General features: G+C 40.8%; 2 protein-coding genes across 4 annotated transcripts; one reads left to right on the forward strand and one right to left on the reverse strand.

Annotated features, from left to right (window-relative positions):
* Positions 1 to 605: 605 nt before the first annotated feature.
* rfc2 (replication factor C (activator 1) 2) lies at positions 606 to 4471 on the forward strand. The gene is made up of 6 exons (XM_069660800.1): positions 606 to 902; positions 1527 to 1632; positions 1745 to 1846; positions 2050 to 2308; positions 2394 to 2654; positions 3424 to 4471. The coding sequence occupies exons 1-6, from the start codon at positions 668 to 670 to the stop codon at positions 3532 to 3534; spliced, it is 1074 nt and encodes a 357-aa protein (XP_069516901.1). The 5' UTR covers positions 606 to 667; the 3' UTR covers positions 3535 to 4471.
* Positions 3909 to 19870, reverse strand: LOC138590211 (protein NDRG3-like). 3 transcript variants are annotated; one of them, XM_069660798.1, is made up of 17 exons: positions 19762 to 19870; positions 16494 to 16577; positions 16199 to 16231; positions 12504 to 12609; positions 12231 to 12351; positions 11543 to 11605; positions 11387 to 11447; positions 11034 to 11120; positions 10844 to 10900; positions 10655 to 10758; positions 10236 to 10301; positions 10070 to 10121; positions 9934 to 9981; positions 9093 to 9128; positions 8610 to 8661; positions 7903 to 7941; positions 3909 to 6612 (listed from the first exon to the last, which is right to left on the reverse strand). In XM_069660798.1, exons 2-17 carry the CDS (start codon positions 16551 to 16553, stop codon positions 6443 to 6445), a joined length of 1155 nt encoding a protein of 384 aa, XP_069516899.1. In that variant the 5' UTR covers positions 16554 to 16577; positions 19762 to 19870; the 3' UTR covers positions 3909 to 6442. The 3 variants fall into 3 exon arrangements, with proteins under 3 accessions (XP_069516899.1, XP_069516898.1, XP_069516900.1); XM_069660797.1 differs by having other exon boundaries at positions 16494 to 16589; XM_069660799.1 differs by lacking the exon at positions 7903 to 7941 and having other exon boundaries at positions 16494 to 16589.
* Between the last annotated feature and the right edge of the window lie 3808 nt (positions 19871 to 23678).

Below are 23678 nucleotides of genomic sequence, written 5' to 3' on the forward strand. Positions count from 1 at the left end.
GGTTTGCTAACATGGTCATTCTTTCAAGTTGATGATATGTTGGTGTTGTGTTTATAGCTTGTTGCAATGCAGAACAAAATCTAATATTTCAGGTTTAATTTTCATATTTAAAAAAACACTGAATGAATAGATACGATATACAGTCTTAGAAATGGTCGACTCCATTTTGGGAGACATATTGCATTTTAAATAATAATAATAAAATTTCTCTTTTTCTGTCTACATCATATAAAAACACATATGCTGTGATATAATAATACATTGACAAGTGCAATAATAAACGAGTATCAAAACTCGCATTATATTTCTTTCTTTCCAATATTACTTATAATTTATTGAATGGTTATCCTTAATTTAAATTAAATATTATAAGTCCGAATACTAACGTCTTGTAATTTAAAATCGATTCTGTTATGAATTTAAAAAGGTATTCATATTTGTAATTTGCTTTGTTTATGTATGGCGTCGTGTATTTTGTGCAGTTCCTCTTGTGGATGTAAATATCGCGAGTTTTCAGCGCGATATTATCGACCAATCAACGCCATCGCTGCCATAACCCTCGGCCAATCAGCTGTCAGTTTACTATAGTGTGGTTGTCAGGGAGGGAAAAGTTTCGCTGCAGTTCGCGGGCTGACAGACTGCATTAGCAAACACACCAGCAGTCAATATGGACGTGGAGATGGCGGAGGCTGACTGTGAGAAGAAACCGACAGACAGCGCGCAGAAAACGGGCACAGAAGCCGGAGAGACCTCGGCCAAAAGTTCTGGAACTTCCTACGAGCTGCCGTGGGTGGAGAAATACCGTCCGCTGAAGCTAAACGAAATCGTGGGAAATGAGGAGACTGTGAGCCGGCTGGAGGTGTTCGCCAGAGAGGGAAATGTCCCCAACATCATCATCGCAGGTCAGTGTGGACTAATACAGAGGGAGAAATCACTGGAAGTTAACATTTAGAGATTTAGATCATATCCAGGCAGCTGTAGATTAAAGTTGGTGCTTCTTAACATAATCACAACATGGTGCCGTGGAGCAAACGGGCCTTAAAACTTTGTTTTTTAACTAGTAACGACCTTTTACAGGACTAAGTCATCTTAAAATCCGTGCTAAAGTAACTAAAAACTAACTTCTGTGTCAAAAGTAAAATGTTGGAGCAGATAGTGTAAAATAAAATTGGGTTTCTACGTATAGTTCCTCATTAAGACTTGCAACCTGTAAATTAATAATAAAGTAAAATATCCAATGCAAAAAAAATAGTTCAATAATGCCCATCAAGTCTCTGTAAGTGGACTGCATTTATCTGAAGTAATTTACAGTACATTTCTCATTTACAAACTGAGCCTCCATGCTAGCAGCATGCCTGAACTTCAGGAGATGCTGGGTCTGTTATCTTGCCCAGCCACAAGTTCATTCACAAATGCTACATAGAAATGGCGTATTGAAAAGCTGTTGTTACCATTATTATTATTATTATTATTGTTAAACAAATATTATTATTTATACAAATCAAAACCTTTCTGTTGTGATCCAGGCCCTCCAGGCACAGGAAAGACCACGAGCATCTTGTGTTTGGCTCGAGCTCTGCTGGGAGCCTCCATGAAGGACGCTGTGCTGGAGCTCAATGCTTCAAATGACAGGTCAGACTCTTTCTTAGCTTAAGGTCAATTTACTAATATATTCTGTCTAGTATTTAATGTTGTGTGTTGAATGAGAGGGTGAGTCTATGGTGACCATTGTTGCCGTCTGCAGGGGAATCGATGTAGTGAGGAACAAGATCAAGATGTTTGCTCAGCAGAAAGTCACACTGCCCAAAGGACGACACAAGATCATCATCCTTGACGAGGCTGACAGGTGAGACAACAGCAGAACTACCAGGGGTTTGAACTTACATCAAACTGTGACTCCTAAGTCCTGTAAAAAGCTGTTTGTAATTTAAATAACTGAAATATACAATAAAACTGCAGCAAAAATGATGACTGCACGGACCGGGTCTGAAAGCTGTGGAAAACAGAAGACAAAAGTTTAAATGGAAAACATCCTTCTCATCCTTCCAGCATGACAGACGGAGCTCAGCAGGCGCTGAGGAGAATCATGGAGATCTACTCAAAGACGACTCGCTTCGCTCTCGCCTGTAATGCCTCAGATAAGATCATCGAGCCGATCCAGTCCCGCTGTGCGGTGCTGCGTTACTCCAAACTGACGGACGGCCAGATTCTGGCTCGGCTGCAGGAGGTGGTGGAGCAGGAGCGTCTGTCTGTGTCTGACGACGGGCTGGAGGCAGTCATCTTCACCGCTCAGGGAGACATGAGACAGGTGAGGAGGGGGTGGAGTTTAAAGATTGCAGTGATAAAAAGATGCTCGTGGTCATTCAGCTCACTTCCTGCTCTTGTGTTTCCAGGCGCTGAACAACCTGCAGTCCACAAACTCCGGCTTCGGCTACATCAACAGCGAGAATGTGTTCAAAGTGTGCGACGAGCCTCACCCTCTGCTGGTGAAAAGCATGCTGGGACACTGCGTGGACGGGGACATTGACAAGGCCTACAAGGTGGTGGAGCAGCTGTGGGCACTGGGTTACTCTCCAGAGGACATCATCGGAAACATCTTCAGGGTCTGCAAGACCTACCAGATGGCCGAGTACCTCAAACTGGAGTTCATCAAGGTGAGGCAGAGCTCTTTTTATCAAGTCATTCATCAAGCGAGCTTACAGAAATGATTCCTGTAGAAAGTTAAGATGGGTTTTTTGGCCAGGACCAGCCATTACATTGCTCTTTTCAAAGCCACCACACTCCATTGACAAAAACAGTCATTTTTCCTTGCAGAACATATCTCAGTGTGCCAATGGATGTTTTTTTTGGTGTGGTGTGTTACACAGATATTCTGCTGGATGTCAGCCAACATTTAAAGCACAGATATACACACAACATTAAGAAACTTAGGCAGCAGTAAACCATCAACTCCTCTGTTCTGCAAACTAAAATAACTGGTTTTGCAAATGAAGTTTGGTGGCTTTGATGAGAGCGATATAAGAGCCGTTTCTATTTAGAATTTAGTATAAATGGCAGCTGAATCCCCTTAAACCACAAACAGTTTTTTTTGCATGCCCCTCTGTGAACAGATTAAACACACGTTTATCAGTGGCTTTATAAAATGTCAGCAGGTGCATCTTTCAACTTTTGACAGAGCCAGGCTAGCTTTTTTTCCCTCCTTTAAATCTTCATGCTAAGCTAGGCTAACTATATCCTGCTCAGAACCCACACAGACATGAGATTGTTCCTGATCTTCTCATCCCTTTCCCTGAAAGAAACACAATTAGTCTGTTCCTTCCTTCCAAAACTGTTCCTTTTAACCTGCTAGAGATAAAAGTACAGGTGAATGTGCTCCAGAGCAAGAGTGAACTTCTTACCTGGTGTTGTGCTTCTCTCCTCCAGGAGATCGGTTACACTCACATGAGGGTGGCTGAAGGTGTGAACTCCCTGCTGCAGATGGCCGGACTGCTGGGTCGACTCTGCAGCAAGACAGCGCCCCCTGCTGCCTGCTGAACCCAACAACACTTTAAATCCTGCTGCTGCCTCCTCACAGCACAAGACTGTTCAAACACACCAGCATGTGTTTACTGCTTCACACTTATTCCTTCAGTAGCTCACAGATCTTCAGTGTGTTGTCTGGGTTCATCTGTTGCTCTTGTTCCAACCTGACATCACCGCAGTGTTTTTGTGAAGACGCAAAAAAGTAAATAAAACATTTTCAGTGAGTGTTTATCTTCCTATACATTAAGCACATTTTGGTTTTACAATTCTGTTTCTTTACTTCCAGGTTTATTTGATTTGTAAATGAGTATTTTTACAATGTAGTATCAGTAAAGGATGCGAGTAGCTCTTCAAACACGGCAGAACATTCAGGGCAAAAAAACCGATATGGACAACGAGCTTTATTAAATTACAAACCTTGTTTACATTAAAAGTCATGGAACAACAAATCTCAGAGTAACAGAACAGCTACCAACGCTTCAGAACAAATCTCAAAAGTAATAGTTGTAATAAATATTAAGAACAATAACAGACGGCAGAGTTACAGTTAGTATATATAGAATAAAAGAAGTTATGCTTTTCGGGTTATCACTGTTCGTCCAGAGAGCAAGTTTGACAGTTTTACAGAGGTTTTCAGGAAACATTTGAATGCTAAGGAATCCTTTTAAGAGTCCACATGACTAATGACTACCAGGATCTATTTCCTGTTCTTCAGTCGTCCAGCAGGGGGCAGCATCACACTGAAAAACGTCAGTATCTCTGTCTCTAACACACAGACTGTATATGAGAAGTGGATGTAATGTTGTGAAACCAGTGCAGAAGAGTCCAAAACGTGCATTCTTTCTAATGTCCAGCAGGGGGAGACTCCACTGGTTGATTATATAGAAGTCTGAGAAAATGCTCCTCCTTCTCTCCTGATGTATTCCCTCAGTAAACATGTTCCTAACGAGTTTATGGTCTCAATCTCTAGTTTCAAGTCTTCAACACAGCATGATGTTCATTTAGTCACATAGGCCAGAAAGCAGAGGAGGGTTTAGGGCGGGGCTACCTGTGATTGACAGGTTGCCACCACAGGGACCTGAAAATGACTTGTTCAGCGATCAAAGTTGATCATTTGTTTAAAAAGACATTCTGAGGTGCCTTATTGTCACTAATTACGTTTTGTTTAAACCACCCCATCCCAATTTATATCACGGAAATGTGAATTGTGGATGCACCTTTTAAACCAAGCTAGTACTTGTGGTGGTCGATAGCAGCTGACTTAGCATTTGCTAACCCTTCACTCCTCTCCAGCTCCAGTCTCTCGTACAATGGGTGACGTCACAGTTTCTACTTCTTGTATACAGTCTATGGTAAAATTACAGAAAGCATCTCTACATCTCCAGAATGAGCAACATGGCCGCCAGCTGTCACAGCTCTGACTGACAATTAATGACATTTAAAGTGCAATTTATCCGATTAAGTGCTTACAGTCAGAGCATCAGTCTGTATAATATCAAATTATTGTTCAGTAAAAACAACATATGTTTGACTCAGATTCAATCTCAGTGTCTTTCTCTCAGACCAGAGACGAACCCGCTGGCAGCTTTGACTCAAAAGAAACGAACCCCTGTAACTGCAACAACACCACAATGTAGAAATCAAATGTGTATTCTCCTGTGGAGGTGCTTTTACTTCCCCTCTGTCTCTGAGGTTAAAGTGAGGCAGTTTCACAGCTGAACGACATCTCAGTTACTCACGAGACGGATACCACTGTACAGAGTGCATGCCAAAACTCCACGACGAGCGTGCTGTTAACGAAGAGCGCGGCGGCTTCTGAGACAGCTCGACCGATGAAAAACACAAATATCAGCCACAGTAACAGAAAAGAAAAAAGAGGTGAAAGGTGAGAGCTGCTTTCCCCGTCACAGGACGAGGTTAGAGCAGAAAGAAGAAATTATAGTTTTTAAATGGATTACTTTTTTTATGAAGCAAATCTTTAGTCAAAAATAGTCGGAAATGAAGGATTCATATAATGCCATATTTCTTCTGTCGAGTACCACTGACTCAGTTTTTACACTTCTAAAGTGTTCTTCATACAACTCTTTTAAAGTGTATGGGAGTTCAAACCTCATTTTAGACCCTGCCTGCACGCTCAAGTCACTGTGACCTCAGCTCACACTGAGATATCTGAACTGTTTGAAAGAACAACAGTAGATTTACAAGTTTCTCATTGAAACTGCTGCACTTTCTTTGATATCAAAATTTCGAATTTGAAGTCGGATCTTCCATGACATTCATTCCCCTGGTAACGCATCAGTAACAGATCCTGTCAGGCGTTGCTCTGTGGAGGGTTGCATCCGATATAAAAAGCTATTTACGGTGAAATATTCCCTAAAAGTTATTGTAATTTACTGGGTTTTTCATTTCTGAACTGGACTTAAATTACAACTAACACCATCATCAACAGCCAGAACAAAATAATAATGATTATAATAATATAATAATAAAAAGAAGGGATCGGAATTAAACTTAAGGAAGAGAAATGGTCTACCGGAGAAATACAACACAGCCCTATATAAGTATGAACCTTGTACAGTTACATCTACAGCGTCAACACGGCAAACGCTCGGCTCCACAGAGGAAGGGAGGATGTAAGAACTGACATCAGCCTCCTAGAGAGAGCAGGATAAAAGAAGCAACATGGCCGCCGCCGCAGACACTGAACTGAAATCTAAAGATACTTTTGGACTTCCTGACAAACTCTACTTTATATTACATGTCACCTTTTTTAGTTCTTTGGGAACTTTACGACAAGAACAAAGAACTGTTTTGGCTGCGTCTGAGACAGAGGAAAGTTCTGAGTGCACACAGCATCTGAGGAGGAGGAGAGGAGAAGAAGAAGAGGAGGACAGAGAGAGAAGACAGAGCAGGAAACGTCCTACGCAGTCATCTGGATGGTGAGTGCTTCTGTATGTTCAGGCCCGGTGGAGTTAGCGCCATCTGGCAGTGTGTTGGTGGTACTGCGGCCCCGGATGCCATCCGTGGAGCCGACGCTGGAGGCCGAGTGAGTCCTGGAGCGAACGAGCCGGGTCATACCAGCCGTGGGCACTGAGGGTGGGCAGAGGCGTGAATGTGTCAGTGACATAGTACCTCAGTGTGAAGCTTTTCGTGTGTGTGTGTCGGATCAGTCACTGATCTCTCTGTCCGACCAGCGTGTGCTGATTTGAATCGTCCGCGCTGTGACCGAGCAGCTGGATTCAAATCTGATGGCAGTGAGTCTGACACTCCGTTCACACTGAAGCTCAAGTATTTTAGACTTTCTGTTTACTGTGAAAATCAAAAGCTGCACAAGTCACATTTTTTTTATCGTCTTACACGACCCAAAGAACAGAAGGCTGCAAAATGTGAAGATGAAGGCGTAAAATCTGACTTAATTTTATCACAGGATTCTTTCATGACTGATCTGGGCCAGTTTTGATCAGGCTGTCGGTTTGTGTGAGCAACATTAGCATCACAAACTGATGAATGACCAGAAAACAACAAACTGACACTGCATGCTGACCAAAACTGATATTTCAGGCCTTTCTTTTTCTCTGACCTTCATCTTAAAGGGGACTTCTGGCATTTTCAAACCTGGGCCACATTTTTTTTTACTAAATGACTGAAAGTTACTTAAAGTTTTGGAATTGCTCCATTAGATCGCATCAGCTGGTATCGGTGAAACAGGCTGCGATGTAATCTAAAGTCCGTCCACTTTAAGTTCTTGTTTTTCCACTGACAGGCTCAGATTGTTATTCTAAGTGTCACCACTTTTTAGCTGCTTTTTTCCCCATGAAGGCTGCGGTTACTAAGCCTTAACACCTGTTGTGTCAAGGTGTGTTCCTGTAGCTGTGTCCTCTGCTTTCAGAGTTTATACGCTACATTTAACTAAAAGCAAACTCTTGCATGCCCAATCACTCTCTTTTTATTCTTCTCAGCTAGAGCAAAGAAAGTGCATTGTAGTCTACAAACATAATAAATCTAAACATGAAAAGAGCAATGCATGCTAATGTTAGCTACCGCTATCAGATAATAATCATATAATCAGATATTATAAGGAACTGAGATTTAAGCCTGTGTCTACAGTGTGAACAGAGCTCCGAATGTTGGCATGCAGCAAAGCCTGCTGGTCACTTTCACTGCAGAAGGGGGGAAAAATCAGTGTGATCAGCTGATCAACAGCATGCAGAGACACACACACACACACACACACACACACACACACACACACACACACACACATAAACAGACAGACGGAAGTGGAAGGTATAACGAGAACCGACTGCAATGAAACAAAGATGAAGATGAGAGAAGCGAGGAGGTGGAGGGTGTTTTAGATTCTGGTTGGAATCCTGATACCTGATTGGCTGCTCAGACGGTTTGAAACAACATGAGGGACTTTAGGAAACAAGACAAAGAGAGCGAGAAAGAGAGAGAGAGCACAAGAGCAGAAAGGAAGGAAGACACTTTAAGAAATAATTGTAGTTGTAAAAAGAGGCAACACAAACACACACACACACACACACACACACACACACACATATACACAGCAGAGATGGGTATGCGTGTCTTAAGAAAATCCACCTGCTTCACACACTCCTGTGTTGTGTTTAACACTGCAAACTGGTACTTACAGTTAGTGAGGCGAGCTGTAGACATACACACACACACGGGTAGCTGTATTTTGTGGCGACTGTGATTCTTCTAAAACCTTTTATTATTCATAAAGCATATATAGGGTAAAAGTTATAGCCACCACTACCTTAACGCTAGTTTTCATTAAATAAGACTAAGTAAAGTAAAAACACTTCCCAGATTAAATTATAGATTAATAGATTAATTACAGAAGCTCATGTTAACATTGGAGGAGGAACATGGGAGAGACAAAGACAAACAAGAAGACATGTTTGATAAATATGCGACTCATAGAAGTAAAACTCAGTCCGAGCCATGCGTTACTTTGTTTGTTCTTGTTCATAAAAAAGGAAAAACTTGGTTTGTCTAAAAGCTAAAGTGTGTGATCTCGTGTTTGCCATTACAGGTAAAGAAGCGTTAAAGATACTCACTGTAGCCCATCCCCTGGACAAAATACTTGAAGGCCTCTGCTAGTTTTCCAGGCTGAGGAAAGAAAAACACAAACTTCAGTTTAACTGACTGACGATGTTTAGAACTGTCCGTTCTTTATATTAAAGAGGCAATGTGGAAAAAAACACGACGTCTCACTGACAGCATTAGACATCTTTGTTTTTCATCCCACCATTACAGTAGAGCATGTCCTACAAACTTTATTGTTTGAGGCATACTGACACCTTAATTCGCCTGGGAAACACTGTTTTAGGATAAACGTTCAGGATTAAACAAGTGGAAGATTTATTTCTGTACCTAAGACTGCAGAAGCCTCATATAGTCCTCGGAGGAAAATTACCAGCATTAACTTATATTGTACATATCATAGTACATATTGACATGTGAATATTGTTTGAAGACTTTAAAAGTGCCAAATTATCCTTTACACCCACGGGTTGAGACACTTAAAGGCTCGGACTCACCTGCACCACCTGAGGAAGTCCTCCACAGTCTGCCATCTAGTGGAGAGAAAAAGAACAACAGAACATAACTGAGAACACGAGGCCTGGAAGAAGGTACGATTACTCAAATTTAAAGCTACTGTGGGGAACTTTCTTGTTGTGCGCCCTGTGGAGTGGTGCATCACCGTGTCGTGTTTTATGATGAAAATTCTCCTCCTGCTTTCTCTGAACAGTGACACATGTCAATCACTGTGAATCTTTATGTTTCTGCAGCGTGCTGTTAATCTGCTTGTCTGACACGTAGGTCATATAGAGAGAATCAGCTGAAAATTCCTCACAGGAGCTTTAAGTTCAGTTTAAGGTTGATCCAGAAGCAACTTTTAAAAACCAATATACTACATATGTTAAACATGATGTCACTCCACCATCATTGACAGATGATTCCATACCAAGACTGTAATCTAAGTTTGGAAGAGGAAGAGTTGGGATGGAATTTGTGTACATAGATCACCAATTTCCTTGTTTATTTTACTCTCCATCCTCAGCATGGTGTTTACAATACTGCTGAACTTAGTCTTTGTTTTAATGAGATGACAGAAACTGAGAGTGCTCAGCTTAATCATCTCAGTCCACACATAAGTCGACCCAGAGTAACGGCCCAGAATAGTGTAGAGACACTGGCATTCTCTGAACCCCCAGATCACCACAATCTCCCCACTAAAAATATTCAACTGTTGAACATCACAGTCCAACAGTGACGTTTAGAGAGAGACACAGATATTCTAGTGAGGAAAAAACACAGAGAGGTGAGAAGGAAATCCATGTGAGACAGACAGACACGGGCAGAGAGACAGACAGGTACCTTGAGCAGGGTGGTCTTGGTGGGGTTCAGTCTGGAGTTACACTCCACCTGCAGGGCAGAGCGGCACACATGATGCATTTACAACAATATGAGGTCACATACTGGCTGTTGTCATGAGAACAGGGCAGAGTCTCACCACGACATCAACAGCAGGCGACGTGTCTCCGACCACCAGCAGAGCAGGACACCTGAGAAACACACACACACACACACACACACTTACGTAAGACATGATGTAATAAGATGAAATTTATAATGTTGTTTTTAACTGTTGAAAAATTTAATGAAAGAACAAACGATACCTAAGTGTGGTGACTGTAGTCTCATTCAGACCAGGGATTGGCCGTTCCATCTGCAACTCAGTACGACTAACACACACACACACACACACACACATATTTTTAGTCCTCCAGGCACCTACTAAAGAGTGAAGTGAACTAGAAAAAACTAAAGATTGTAGAGTGGAGATGATAGGAAACACTATTTTAGCTTAGAACAACTTCAAAACAACCAACAATCATGTTCACAGCAGAAGAAGTAGTAGTAGTTCTTCCACATGATGAAGTAGCAGTTCTACTTTGACTATAACACTGTTCTTGCCTGTTATTGTTTTTGACTAGTCCTTAGTAATTCTTTAAATAGCTAGCATGGTTGGCTAACAGCTAACAGACATGTATGAAGACAGATAAACTGCACACAGCCACAGTTTGTAGCTTCCTACCCGTCATAGCTGCCGTAGAACATGGCCAAGTTGTCCTGTGGAATATCCTGAGAGACGTGGAGTCTGTACGTCTGGATGATCTCCTTATTCTCCGTTAACTCGTCCTGCACACACACAGATTCACTGTTAGACATTCACACATTGATATTGTGAAGCTGTTGTTCTTTTTCTCTGTGTGTTTGTCCTCACGGTGCTGAAGTGGTGTCCCATGATGTTGTCGACAAGGTTGCTCGTCCAGCCGCTCAGCTGCAGGAAACACAAACATAATAAACACAATATTATTCTGTCAAACTAGGCCCAGAATTAACCTGCTTGCTCTGATATGGCATTTAGTGTTTAAGTGTGTCTATTTGTGAAAGAGAGAGAGAGAGAGAGCCACCTTAGAGGCCGCCCAGTCCATCCAGCCCTTTGCACAGGGGTCAACGTTGATCAGAACCAAACCCTCCACCAGACTTGGCTCATTCAGCTGAAACAGAGGAAGAGGAGGAGGAAGAAGAAGGATTAGAAAACGAAGATGGAAGAAGGAAGAACATCATCATCATCATCATCCTCAGGCATTCGGAAAACAGGAGGTTGTGCTTAAGTTCTCATTCCTTGGCGAGCTGCACAGCGAGCTGCTCAGTGAGCTGTTGAATGACATTGGTTGAGTTCATCAGCTGTTCCAGCGACCCACACAGTCCTTACTGTCATGACCTCTGGGTGTTGATGAAAGCGTAAAGTGGATAAACTCACAGCCAGTTTGGTGAGGATGTAGGCTCCGGCTCCAACGCCGATACCAATCACACTCTTCACCCTGGGGAACACACACAGGCACACACACACACATTGGGTTGAACGAAAGGTTCCTACTAAATTAGCTCTGTTATTGCAAAGAGAGCGCAGACTTACTGAAGCTGTGTCATGACAGACGGCAGCATCTCAGCCAGCTCATCCATGGTAGGGTACTGGTACCTGCACACAAACACACACTTGTACTTTTAGACAGAAAAAAGGACCGCACTGCCAATACGATCTCAACTAAATCATCAACTGTTAGACACAAAGTAGTAGATAATTTCACTATTATTATTCACATGGCTGCAGTTTAAAGGTCCTTCTATTATAACAGAGGTAAGCAATAATGAGCTGTTCTATAAGGACTCTTAGGCCTGGAACTATCTGTAGGCCAAGCCTGAAATTTGAGACTGTGCCTCCATAAATAATCTAAAACTACCAATGAAGGTTTTTTCAGGACCGTTTTTTCAACACATGCTGTCTTGTTTATGCACTGTATAATGAAATGTATTTGTGTTGCTGTTGTGATTGACTGTTACAATAATAAACAGTATAATAAAACTTTATTAATACAGCACAGTTCATACATAGATTGCAGCTCAAAGGGCTTTATAGGAGAAAATAAATCAAAGCATCAAGAGTCTTGAAGAACAACAAATGTTGTCAAAGCCTTGGGAAACCACTGATGTGTGGTTGTGTTTGGTTTGTGTGTAACCCAGTGTAAAATGGTAGAGGGATGGCATAAGTGTTTATAACCAACAGAGGACGGTGAGGGTGTCTTTATTCAGAGTGTGTTTGTTACCCGGCGGGGAACACAGGAGCGTTCTCCTGCTGTCCTGGAGCATCAACGTGCAGAACTGAGAAATGCTGCGTCACTTCCTGCATGTCCTCGTAGTTAAACAGGCTGTTAAAACAAGACTTATCTATATATATATATACACACACACACACACACACACACACACACACACACACACACACACACAAAGTGAAGTGTTTAGGCTTGTTTATTGTTTTGTATCTGTATAACTGTGGTGCATGAACTGTATGAATAAGTGTGAGCGTGTTGACTCACGGTTCAGTCCGATGTCATGGTAGGTGAGAATTGTGGGTCTGTTGCCCTTCGCAACCCCCCTCATGGTGACATGCAGCACCCCGTGGGCCGTCTCCACATCGTGCTCCTGAACATCACAACAAACATCAACATCATCCTGTCTGCAGCAAAAACAAACACAGACAGGAGCCTGGAGGGACATCTAATTAAAAACATGTCATGCTGGAAAGTCAATGACAGTCCGGGTGGGTTTCTCTAATCCAAACCTCCTTTTTAATGTGAGAAGAGAACAGAAAAACATCCTCCTGATATCACAAAGAGGGCAAGCAGCTTATCATTTAATTTCGGCAAAATCAAAACCTTTTCTGAGCACATGCTTTTCCACATTTACAGCTGGCACTTTCAAAACCTCTAAAATGGAGACCACGAACAGAAGTGTTAACGCTGGAAACAGACCTTTTAAAACAAACCACATTCACTTCCTTATTGGGTCTCATCCGTCACAATATTTACCAACAGTTCCCACGCAGCACAAGTTCAAACAAAGAACACTCTGGTTCAACTTTTCGCCATTTCTGTAGTTTGTTTGTAGCATTTTCTGCAACTGAGCAACCAGCTGCAGAGGAGACAATCTGCTTCCTGTTTACACTGGCAAGCACATGCCCAGTGTGCGTAACTGACCATGTGATATGTGTTTTCAAGGGGGTTAATGTGGACTAAAAGGGTGCTAAGATTCTAGTTTGAACTGCAGTCATGTTCATTATAAAACTCAGTTTAAAATGTCTTAGTGTGGATGTTGCTTAAAACACCTGAACAAAGAAAAAAACACCTGCCCAGGCTGAAGCTGCTCACGGAAACCTGATAAACCACATTTATTTATTCAGAAATCTTCAGCCAAGTGTAACACTGATGCATTATCACCTTTTTGTTTGTTTGTATCACCTTCATGTTTGTTTGTGTTTCCAACCAACAAGCTGATAAATATGCCTGAGAAGAGCAGAACATCCACTGGGCACATGAACGCACCACATACTATTTTTAGGACATGGTCCAGCTGGATCTCTTGTTTAGAAATCAGAAAGTGGGAGGACATTATTTCAGAGGCTGCGTAGTAAACCACACATAAGTAGCTGTTTACAGAAACATGAACGGGCAGATGATTGGCTTCTAAGAGGCTGAGTGAGGCCCTGTCATGTAATCCCATTAATGACCCAACAATTGAAACACATGACAGGTTCTATTAATGGATGTTAAGCTCACACACGGTTCGTCACTGCGCTGCATACCTGCAAGGTTTGTATAGATGTAAAATCACTGTATGAGATTTAATATGCAGAATGTAAGATGACATGTTAACTATTCCCAAAGGAGATACAGATCAACTGTGTATCTCTGTAAAGTGTTTCCACTTGTTATTCTGTGTGTGACAACATGACAGAAAGGATCCCTACAGAGATAGACCTTTCTGTTACAGAGGAAGATGATTGTTTTAACCACACAGACGTTACATCGCTCTCTGCAAACACACCAGACTCCATTGACAAAAACAGTTATTTAACTCCCCAGAACACCGAAGTGGTTTGTCTATCTGTGCCTAAATCGGTTAGTTAGTTAGTTTTATTGGGTAAGATGCAAATTGCGAGTTGGATCTAAACTAACTGTTTATCATAATATAACCCTTTATGTACCTTTTTCTGCACTATGTTGATAACAATTAGAAGTTAAAGTTGCATATCAGACATCTAAGTGATATAAATATATACAGATAAAACTGTAACAAAATAAAATGGTTATACTGATATATTTTTTGCATCCCTTCTTTTAACCACATACATCTTTTTTCTTCTTTTTAGGAGATCAACTTTGTTTTTCCTGTTATTAAGTTGTGATGTTGATTTTTCTTTCTAAATAAAACGCACATACTTTAACAAGTGCCTGATTGTTATACAACTAAACAGAATGCATTTCGGTTAGCGAGTAAGTTTAAAGGTAAACAGGATGAGCAGGGTAACTAGCTAAGTGGCTAAAAGGCTGACTCCTGTAAGCTAGTAGCTGGTAAAGCATGACTCAGGAGAGCAGGCTAATGAACGGCTAACTGGCTAACTCACCACCCCAACTCCTAAAGAACAGGAGATCTGGTGCAAGTCCATAGAGTCAGACGTCAGAGAGGACGAGAACAGACAGAAGGATTTGTAAACAGAGGGGAGGAAAGAGACGATATTAAAGAGACAGAGAGGTCAGCAGAGACTGAAGGCAGAGAAAGAGGTCAGGCGTGTTGTTATCCTTTAGCCTCCTGCCAGGTGAAGGAAGTCGGATAGTGGGGGCAGTGTGATTAGATCAGGAGGAATAATCTCTGCAGTCATTGGTCCACAGCCGTGATGTCTTAAGGTCTAAACAGCCAACCACTTGTTGCCCTCCGTCCATCCTTGACTAGTCAATTTATTCCTTCTCTCCAACTCCCTTTTCAGTCAAGCTTCCTCTTCTTTCACTTCTCTGCTCTCATCCTCCTGTTCTTTATCTCCCCCTCCTCAGCTCATTTCATCCCACAGGGAATCAAATCTCACATCCAATCATGTAAAAAATCATAAATCCGGTTAGCAAATTACAGTTGAGTCGCTTGAGACTTCGTGCTGCTTTTTAATTAAACATTTTTCTCCCTCGCTGTTCAGACTGCTTGGTATGGAAATACTCCAACAACAGAGTGATGGACAGATTGTTTACTTGTTATGGGGAAGACAGAGTGGGGATGACATGCACCTAATGGCTGAGGACTGTATTCAAACCAGGGGCCGATGCTGCAAGGGCTTGGTCTCTTTACATGGGGAGCACGCTCTACCAACTGAGCTAAACCGGAGCCTGGACCGAGGCACCGAGGCCAGTCTGAAGTCAGGAAATGGGACGAGCTTAATTACAGCAGCTCAAACCAGGATTACTCAATTTATGTTGGAGTGAAAGCTATTAAAGCTATTTTAGCTATTTGAATTGGATAACGCCCAACTATTAACCACACCCTCATTATGTGAGTCACAGTACAACACAACATTTGAATTTTTTGATAGTGACACTCAGCTTGACACCAGTGTCTCACTTAGACAGAAAAGTTTCTTTCTGACAGCCAATCTAGAGAGAGTTAACACAAAACAATATTAAAATAAAAATTTATTTTTTGGTGTTTAATTTTTTTAAGTTGTTTTCAGTTGACCATCAGATATAGACGGGTGTTGTGGCTTTAAAAGGATTCACAGGATGTTTCAGAGGAGCAAACAGAGCTGTGACTCCGCTCTAATTTAAAATAACTCTAATCAGAGGCATCGATGAAAATGACCCGCTGCTCTGACGTCAGTCTGATGAGTCCTGCTGATCGAAATCTGTATGCGGTGCTGATGGTGCTTTAGCTAATTTAAGTTGGTGTTTGACTTGTTGACCGCTAGTTTTCCTCAGACATTTCCTTCTTAGTATGACATTTTTAATTTGTCCGCTAACTTGTAAAAATGACTCTTTTCCTCCGGCCTTTTGCAACGATCAGCTCCGATTGTTAACCGGACAGCAAACACGCAGCATGATGATCAATGAAGCTTTATCAGGTCAACTGAATCAGATACATACAAACATTTATACATCGATGCAAGGTGTCCGCCTGCTCATCGTCTAATCTAAATCATTCACACACATTCACACACAGATGAATATGAAGTGTGTGATGAGGCTGAACTCACCTGACAGTCAAAGTCCTGCAGATTCCTCCCATTCTGTAGAAACAAAGAACACAGTTTAATCAATACTGTCATGAACTTTTTATTTGAAGTACCCAGGACATGAGTTGTAACTCCTCATTAAATCAGAAGACATAGTTTTTAAATCTTCTCTTATTCATTACATAATATGAAGAACAACTTGTACTTGTAAATGTAAGAATATCTTAAAGCGGCTACAACTCTCAGTCATGTGTCTTTTGTCTGCATTTTCATGCTGTTGTAATTCCTGGATGCAAGTTAAGCCCCGCCCCCTCACCTGTCCTGTCAGGAGTGGTTTGATCTCAGTGAGCTGGACGTCATGAAGCTCCTCCATCATAGGACCGCTTTTCTCTCAATCAACCTGAAGACACGCCTTCCAGACAGATTGAAATAAGACAGACAAACAAGAAGACAGATTCAGTGATAGACATCTTCATAGAGTCACGTAGGTGTCAGGTGAGAATCTGTCTACCTGTCTGGGACTTTGGTTTGGTTTACGTTTTATACTTAAAAGGTATTATTAGTGTTGATATAATATATTAATATATGTAAGTGATATGTGATAGATGAGACAGGTGTAGCACTTTGCTTCATAGTTTGGAATATAAAGTTGACCAAATCCTGCCTTTTGAAATGTAGGTTCCTATAGGAGAGATTTGACCTCTTTTTCTTTTTTCTAGCAAAGCTTTTATTGCACTTTTAGTAACAAGACTGAACTTTTCCAACAGGACATCTAGGAAATTTGGCAACTGATAGGTGTCCATTTTGGCCCTGTGTGTGTGTGTGTGTGTGTGTGTGTGTGTGTGTGTGTGTGTGTGTGTGTGTGTGTGTGTGTGTGTGTGTGTGAGGCAGGGTTGGCCCCAGGTTGGTTTGGCCAAACTGACCCAAGAGCTCATGTCTTCAACTGCATAACGGTATTGAATATAAAACGGCCATGCATATATTTTTATAATTTTATACTCCCGAGTCAAAATAAAAGTTTGCTCTGACACCTGTCTGTCTGTCTGCCTGTCTCTCTCTCTCTCTCTCTCTCTCTATCTCGGTGTCTACCTGTGTGGTCAGTCTGTCAAACTGTGTTATCCAACTGTGTGGATCTAATGGAAACAGCCAGTGATCTGTCTTTGGCAGGAGGCCATCCGGTTATACGTGTGTGTGTGTGTGTGTGTGTGTGTGTGTGTGTGTGTGTGTGTGTGTGTGTGTGTGTGTGTGTGGGCAGACAGGTTGGGTAACAGTGTTCAGCAGAGTGGTTTGGATGGATGTGGAGCTTCCTGTGGGCTATCTGGCTCCGACCCAAACAGATAACTGACTGACCGAGTGAAGCTACAGAAACCAGTCCCATCAGACTGCACACACCAGGAGATCTGCACAGCTGGAACACTTTAAACCTGACATTCAATGTACATGACAGTATTTTATCATTCATTGATGGAGCCTTGCTGAGGGAACCAAATCAAGTGTTAAATGCAGTGAGTCATGACAGCCAGAAACCAAAATAGCTTATCTTCAGTTGTTTAGGAAACTGATGTTAAGGAGTCACACACGCGACATGCACACAGATCATGGATAGAGCGAGCAAAAAAACAAACTGATCTGAATAAAGACTTAAACTAGGATACTAACATGTGTTTTTGACTATATGTTGATAAGACACTGACGTGGAATCAGGGCTGCTACGAAAACATTTTTATTGATGATTGAGCTGTCGAATATTTTCTAGATTTTGAATGAGTTGTTTGGTCTATTAATCAAAGAACCCCAAAATGACTTGTTTTGTCCCAAACCCGAAGAAAATCTGTTTACTGTCATGGAGGACGAAAGAAACAAGAACATATATTCACATTTTAGAAGCTATAATCAGATCATTTTTCCAAGCAGATTATTGGTTGGCAAAATAGGTGTTGATTATTCATTATTTTACAACTCATCAAGTAATTGATTTACAAGTATTACGAAAACTAAAACTGAACATAGCAACATGTTTAAATGTTGAATGTTAAAACTAAATCAGAGAGGGTGGTGCATTGGACACCCTGTTGTGTATGTTGTATACAGAGGTGCACTGCCTTCTAATACATCATTGCTGATTGGATAAACCTCTGACACACCAACTCAACGAGAGAAGCATAGCTCAAACAACGTTGCACAACTTTTCATACAGTTTCAGGGAAACTTGCCCAATTCTGAAACCGGAGCAAAACGGTGCACATGTTTTTAGACTGTTTAGCTTTTAGTTATTAATGGAGTTGATGATAGTTTTTGTTGTACATATTGGTGCAGATGTGCCTTGTTTACTCCCTGTATCTAGAAAATCTGCCATTTTAAAATCAAGTGCAACAGTTCAGGATGAACTCAGGCTAATTTCTAGCTACCTTTTTTCTACTACTGGTTCCTTTTGTGTGAGAAGGGCAGTGAATAATTGGAGACCTGGATGAAGTGTTCTTGCTCTAAAATAAACTGGTTTCTAAGTGCACCATGACTCATGATTAGTGGGAATAATCATTTCTGCATTACACTTTTAATTTTCACTGTAAAAACAAAAGAAACCATCACATTAGTTTGGCTCTTTATCAAACAAAGAGGATTTTTCACATCTGTAGGCCAGAGCATCGGTGCAGCACTACGGTACTTCATTATAATTCGACTTCGTGACCCATTTTGTTTTGATGAAAAAAATAGCAGCTTCTGCAATTTGGATATGCACGTCGTCACATTTTGGTTTCAATAACATTTTGATTAATTGTTCTGCTGCACAAATACTGAGGTTTCATCCTGGTGTCCATGACAAGGATACAGTGTCGAATGCCCTGAACAAAACCAAGATACCTCTGAAACCGGACACACTGAAGTGGATGCCTGTAAACACAAATAACACAACTGCATGTTTTGTGATACAGGTTCCTCGATGTTCCACGTAAACATCTTAAACAAGGTACCCTTACATCCGGGATACTACTGTGCATTTAAACTCATTTTAAACTGGAACTATTAATTCATTCACTTTAAAATCATTAAGTGACAAAACATCAACAGTAATAACAACTGTGAGTTGAGGCTGCGCTCAGATCTGAGGTCTCCATGTTGAACTGAGTGTTCCGATGCTCCTGCTCTGCTGTCCGCCCACACACACACACACACTATCACGCACCAACACGCACCAAACACGCACACAGAGCCTGGACTCTTGGCTCTCTGCAGATGAGCTAACATTAAACACTGCTAATTAATAAGCCTGGGTGCTAATGTTAGCTACTGCCGGACAGCTCAGGGCTTGGCAACCGTTACCACGGGAGACGTTAGTGTCACAGGCGCACGCGCTCACACACACACCTGTAACCAAATAGACCATCGCCATAGCAGACAGGAAAAGAACCGTGTTTTTTCCGAGCAGACTCTTTTCAGTAATTAGTAACCGTTAACACAACAATTAGCATTTACCGTTCAGCCTTTGAACGTTAGCTGGCTAATTAGCTGGTTAGCCGTAACTAGGTTAGTAGCCGTTATTAACTACTGAACCAAACGTTAACAACTCGCTGTTAGCTACTCACCGTCAGCAGTTAGCTCCAGAAGCTTCTTGAGTTACCAGTTTAATCCAACTAGTTAGCCGTTCAATGCGTTAACCGTTGACCGTTAGAGCGGAGTTGGTCTGGTGGTAGTCGCGAGGCTCCTCTCATCAGAATGAGCTCGTTGTCTGTAGCACGCGGACGGTCAGGGGGGCGGAGCTACGTCAACGTAAACAACAGGTCGTTCATTCAACGGGCGGTCACGAGGTCAGCAGCCAAAATCCCAACAGGTGTCAGATTACAAAATCAGAATCAGAGGCTGTACAGCTGCTTCTATATTTTCATTTTTGTGCACTGATATAGAAGACAGTTTAACAAAAGAGAAAAGTATTATTTTAACTTATTGCCAATTTTGTAATTTATGATTTTTTAAAGTAAAACTACAAAAACCAGGCTGTGGAAAATCATCAAAATCGTACTTGAATAAAAGTTTATGAGTATAATTGATTTTGTTATGATGTTTTTATATTATAAATGTTTTTGGATGAATATTAATGCTGCTATAATGTGAATATTGCATTTTACTGCTTTAGATGTTAAGGGTTGTCCTTATTTTAAATAATTTACATACTGTTGGCTGGTTTTATAGCTCTAGGAAATATTCCAGTATTAAGCTTTGTTTCACCACATAAAAAAATAAAATATATAGCTAATGTCAAACAGGTCAAGTCACACACATTATTAATTATCTGCTTTAACGATGTAGCCCAGTTAGTGTTGAAGTTTCCACATGAATGTAGGAGTATGGAAAGTTAACTCGTGATGAAGCCAGATGGGATTTTTTGGGTTGGATTCTAGTTCTTCTGGCAGGAAGAGAAAAGAAACAGTCAACAATCCTGGCAGGGTTTCAAATTAAAAACAAACCGGAGGATATTTTCTGCACATGTGAACTCATTACAAATGTAGAAATAGCAAAAAAGAAGAGCAAGAGATGCAAACTGTTAAACATCCACCTATTTCTCTGGGAGTTTCATAGCAGCAGTGGCACATAGCAAGGTGAGGTCCCACTGTTTAATGCAGAGAAGTAAACCAATAATGAAGAAGCTGCATCTTTGTTTAGCTCAAACATCAGGTTCTAATCTTCATTTGTCCAGTATTTTGGTCTATAAATATCTGCAAAACTAATTAAATCCTCATCAGCTTCAAAAGTGCTTTGTGTGCAATGATAGTTAGCAAATGTTAGCATGCTATAGGCTAAACTAAGATGGTGAACATAATGTAAGACATAATGCTGTACATAGTATATGCTTAACTACAGACTTGGTTTCCTTATTCAGATTACCTTCCCTCACGCAACAAAGTTTTGGAATTAGATTAATAAACTATGAAAATGTGAATATCTGTGTCTGTTTTCAAAGTCATGCATTCAAAGCTCCTGTGATGAGTTTTTATCTGGTTATGAAACAGATTCAATTAATCCTAATGTCTCTATATGAGCTACAGAAGCAAACAGACCACCAGGAAGAAGGCGATACATTTGACTGTTAAAGTAAGCAGGAGGAGATTTTTCATCAGAAAACACGACTCACACATGTAGAGGACAAGATCAGCAAAGAGAGAAGAAACAACTCCACAGGGGGCGCCAAAAACACAACATGAAAATGACTGAAAGTAGCTTTGAAGAGTCAGTGCTTTCATCTGTCAGTGGCCCTGGATAAAACATAAAGCAAGCTGGAGTTATTAGGATGAAACATGTACTTATTAAAGTTCCTGTTAACCCACTTTATGTTTGTTGACATGTTTCAGGCTGGACCAAAGTCACACAAATGGACTGACCTACACTTCCACCCCGACATACTGGAAAATCCATATTTAGGCTTCAAGTCAATATAGTGAACAGCAGGGGGAAGGGTGACTCTAACACACACATACACACACACACATGCACACACACACACACACACACACACACACACACACACACACACAGTAGCATAAGGGAGTGTCCTGTTGGTCAGTGGACAAACAGCGAGACCATCTGCCTCACTGGACCTGCATTTAACAACAACACAAACACTGTATACAGTAAAGAAATGTTCTACTCTGCTGTATTATTGATACCATATGCAATATTTACCTTGTCCAATATTGCCTTTCATTGTTATCATATACAAGTACGTTTAATATCATGTACTGTCTTTACACCCATCATATGGTGCACTATGAGTTTTATGACTTCTTATTATCACTACGTAGTGACTCTTTTCTTCTTAGTTTGCTTCTGTGCTTTTCGTTCTTCTGTTGTTGTTCTATTAGGCACTTCCTCTTTGCATTTGACCCATATACACTTTATATTTTACATTTCTCTAATATTTGGGTTGTTATTTTTGTATGACTCTGATTTTGTTCTGTAACTTTGGAGCAATCTGGCACTAGAATTTTCTTTACTAGAGTTCTATCTGACTGTTTATAGCTACGGAAGCCCTAAGCGGACATGCATCCATACATTTTATTCACTCCGTTTTCAGGTGATCTCCAGATAACGACGCTGCACCACCGTAACGTCAGATGATCATAACTCGTATCTCCAGAGCTGTAAAAGCACCAAACAAACATAGAAACAGGTTTAACTGACCTCATCAGTGTGGGCGATGGCAGCATGGCGTGTCCCGCTCTGTAATATCACAGTGAGCAGCCTGTTGGTCTGTTTTCTAGAGCGACAGAAAATGATCCCGTTATCATGAGAAAACCACTTTTGTTACCTCGAGATAACAAGATCACTAAGTCGAGATCTCGAGAAAACGACTGAAATTACTGGTTATCACGAACAAACAGAGTAAATAAAATGTTTGGATGCATGTCCGCTTATGGCTTCCGTACATATATGACATGAGCCAAAATCTGCGTAAAAACTCTGACACTTTAACATGAATCAAATTTGTCTGAACAAAACCTTGAAATGTTTATGTTATTATTTAACATTTTAGGCCTCGATTTTCACAATGTAGAGAATGAAAACGGGAGACTTTAAGAGTTTTTGAAAATAAATGTTTATTAATCATAATGTGTGATTGTGTCTTTGTCTCACTGTCATTAAATCCAAAAAACAACATCAGAACTGTCTCGTTGCTTTCTGACCTCCTGTCTGTGGCTCCACGCTCGTTGGTTCAAACTGAAGATCTTTAAAATCATCTCATAAATATAAAGTTTCCTGTTTTTAAAAAGACTTTTCTAAAACAGTGGCTCATTGACAACAAACAGGAGGGATCACGTGTGAGTAAATTACATTGAAAGTCAGTCAAACAGCTTCAGCTTGAATGTCTCGGTCGTCATGTTTATTCATGATCATCTGTGAACATGAACGAGCTGCTGACACTCGGCAGTCTGCTTTATGGACTCATTCATATTCAGCTGTTTAATGAGTCTAATGACTCATCTTTAACTTCTGAATTAAGTCTTCATTTATTTTGTAAATGATTTATTATATATACTTATTATATTATATTCACTTATAATTGAGTTAATATTTTTGTAACTTTGGAGGATTCTCGCTGTAGATTTTTTTCAGGGTTAATAAAGTTTAATCTTAGCTCAAATATACAACTAAAGTTTTACCCTCAAACAAATTTCATATATTTATTTGGTCTTGACTTTAAGTCTCATCGTTGTTAACATTTCTACAAGTTTTGGGCTTCGTACTAAAGCCCCAAGTGGACATGCATCCATTCATTCATTCATTTATCCATTCATCTGACGTTCTGGTGGTGCAGCTTTGTTACCTCGAGATAACGAGATAAAGAAGTCAAGATCTCGAGAAAACAACCAGATATTACTCATTATTACAGGAAAACAGAGTAAATGAAATGTATGGATGCATGTCCGCTTAGGGCTTCCGTAGTTTCTCAATGACGTTAAAAAGTTTAAACTGTACGAATCCAGCTAAATTCAGTGTTTTAACGTTA

The sequence above is a fragment of the Semicossyphus pulcher genome, unplaced genomic scaffold (genome assembly GCF_022749685.1).
Source record: "Semicossyphus pulcher isolate SPU_LCO1_2020_fin unplaced genomic scaffold, fSemPul1.0.p SCAF_13, whole genome shotgun sequence".
Classification (NCBI taxonomy): domain Eukaryota; kingdom Metazoa; phylum Chordata; class Actinopteri; order Labriformes; family Labridae; genus Semicossyphus; species Semicossyphus pulcher.